Source organism: Mandrillus leucophaeus, unplaced genomic scaffold (genome assembly GCF_000951045.1).
Source record: "Mandrillus leucophaeus isolate KB7577 unplaced genomic scaffold, Mleu.le_1.0 Scaffold112, whole genome shotgun sequence".
Classification (NCBI taxonomy): Eukaryota; Metazoa; Chordata; class Mammalia; order Primates; family Cercopithecidae; genus Mandrillus; species Mandrillus leucophaeus.
Window position 1 is genome coordinate 363,364 of NW_012099432.1, and position 1,195 is coordinate 364,558.

At 52.7% G+C, this 1,195-nt stretch overlaps 1 protein-coding gene across 1 annotated transcript in view; it reads left to right on the plus strand.

Moving 5' to 3' along the window:
- LOC105549678 (putative protein C3P1) overlaps positions 1-1,195 on the plus strand; it is a 38,154-nt gene that overhangs the window by 22,984 nt on the left and 13,975 nt on the right. The window contains exons 17-18 of the mRNA XM_011994318.1: positions 412-501; positions 655-953. Coding sequence (XP_011849708.1) covers positions 412-501; positions 655-906 — 342 coding nt within the window. The 3' untranslated portion in view covers positions 907-953. The remainder of the gene's footprint in view (positions 1-411; positions 502-654; positions 954-1,195) is intronic.

Sequence of the window (1,195 nt, forward strand, 5' to 3'; positions counted from 1 at the left end):
ATCTCCTGACCTCATGATCCACCCGAGTCGGCCTCCCAAAGTGCTGGGATTACAGACGTGAGCCACCGCGCCTGGCCGACATGACCTTCTTATAAGGGCACCAGTTATTAGACTTAGGGTCCACCCTAATCCAGTATGATCTCTTCTTAATTTTAATTACATCCTTAAAGACCCAGTTTCCAAACAAGATCACATCTTAGGCCAAGCATGAGCCACCGTGCCCGGCCGATAGCTTTTGACTGTAGGGCAGACCCCAGGGAGGCAAACCTCTCCTTTCTGTCTTCATCCCACCTCCACCATCATCCCGCCCAGAGCTGGGTACCTGGAAACTTCTCAGGGTCAGACAGGAGAGGCTGAGGAAGGCATCTCCAAGACACTGAGGGGATCACAGGTTGTACTCTGCATCCACAGGGTGGCTACCAAGGCTCCGAGGAGGATGTATCCCTCACAGCTCTCGTCCTGATAGCCCTGAATGAGGGAAAGGAGTTGTGCAACCAGAAGGTAGGACCCCAGAGAGGAGGGCAGGACCTGTATGGTCCTCTAGCCCCAGCATCTGGAAAGCTCCCACACCCTTATGTCCCCCTGGGTCCCTCTAACTTCTAGACTTCTTTCCTCTGATCATCTCCTTCTGGCCTCCTCCCTCTGACCCTCTAGAATTTGATGGCCAGCATCGAGAGAGCCCGTGGCTTCCTGGAGAGAAAACTTCCTGACATTCAGACAACCTTTGCCATAGCCATAACCTCCTACGCACTGGCCCTTGCCAACAGCTCCCAAGCCAACGACCGCCTGGACAGCTTTGCTAGCCCTAGTGAGTGTGGGATGCTTCTTAGTCAACCTCAGTCATGGAGTGGGGAGGGGGTGATCTCAAATCCAGCAATGTGTCATTCATCACTTAGTGTTTCCTGAGCATCCACTGTGTATCAACTCTTGAGCTCAGACCCTGTGAGACCAATGTAAACAACACTGATAAGTTCCCTGCCCTCAAGGGTCCCACCATCCTTGGAAGAGACAATCGGAAGACAGACAGGTCACCATATAATTCCAAACTGAAGCTGGGGGCAGTGGCTCATGCCTGTAATCCCAGTCCTTTGGGAGGCCAAGGCGGGCGGATCACCTGAGGTCAGGAGTTTGAGACCAGCCTGGCCAACATGGTGAAACACTGTCTCTACTAAACATACAAAAAAATTAGCCGGTC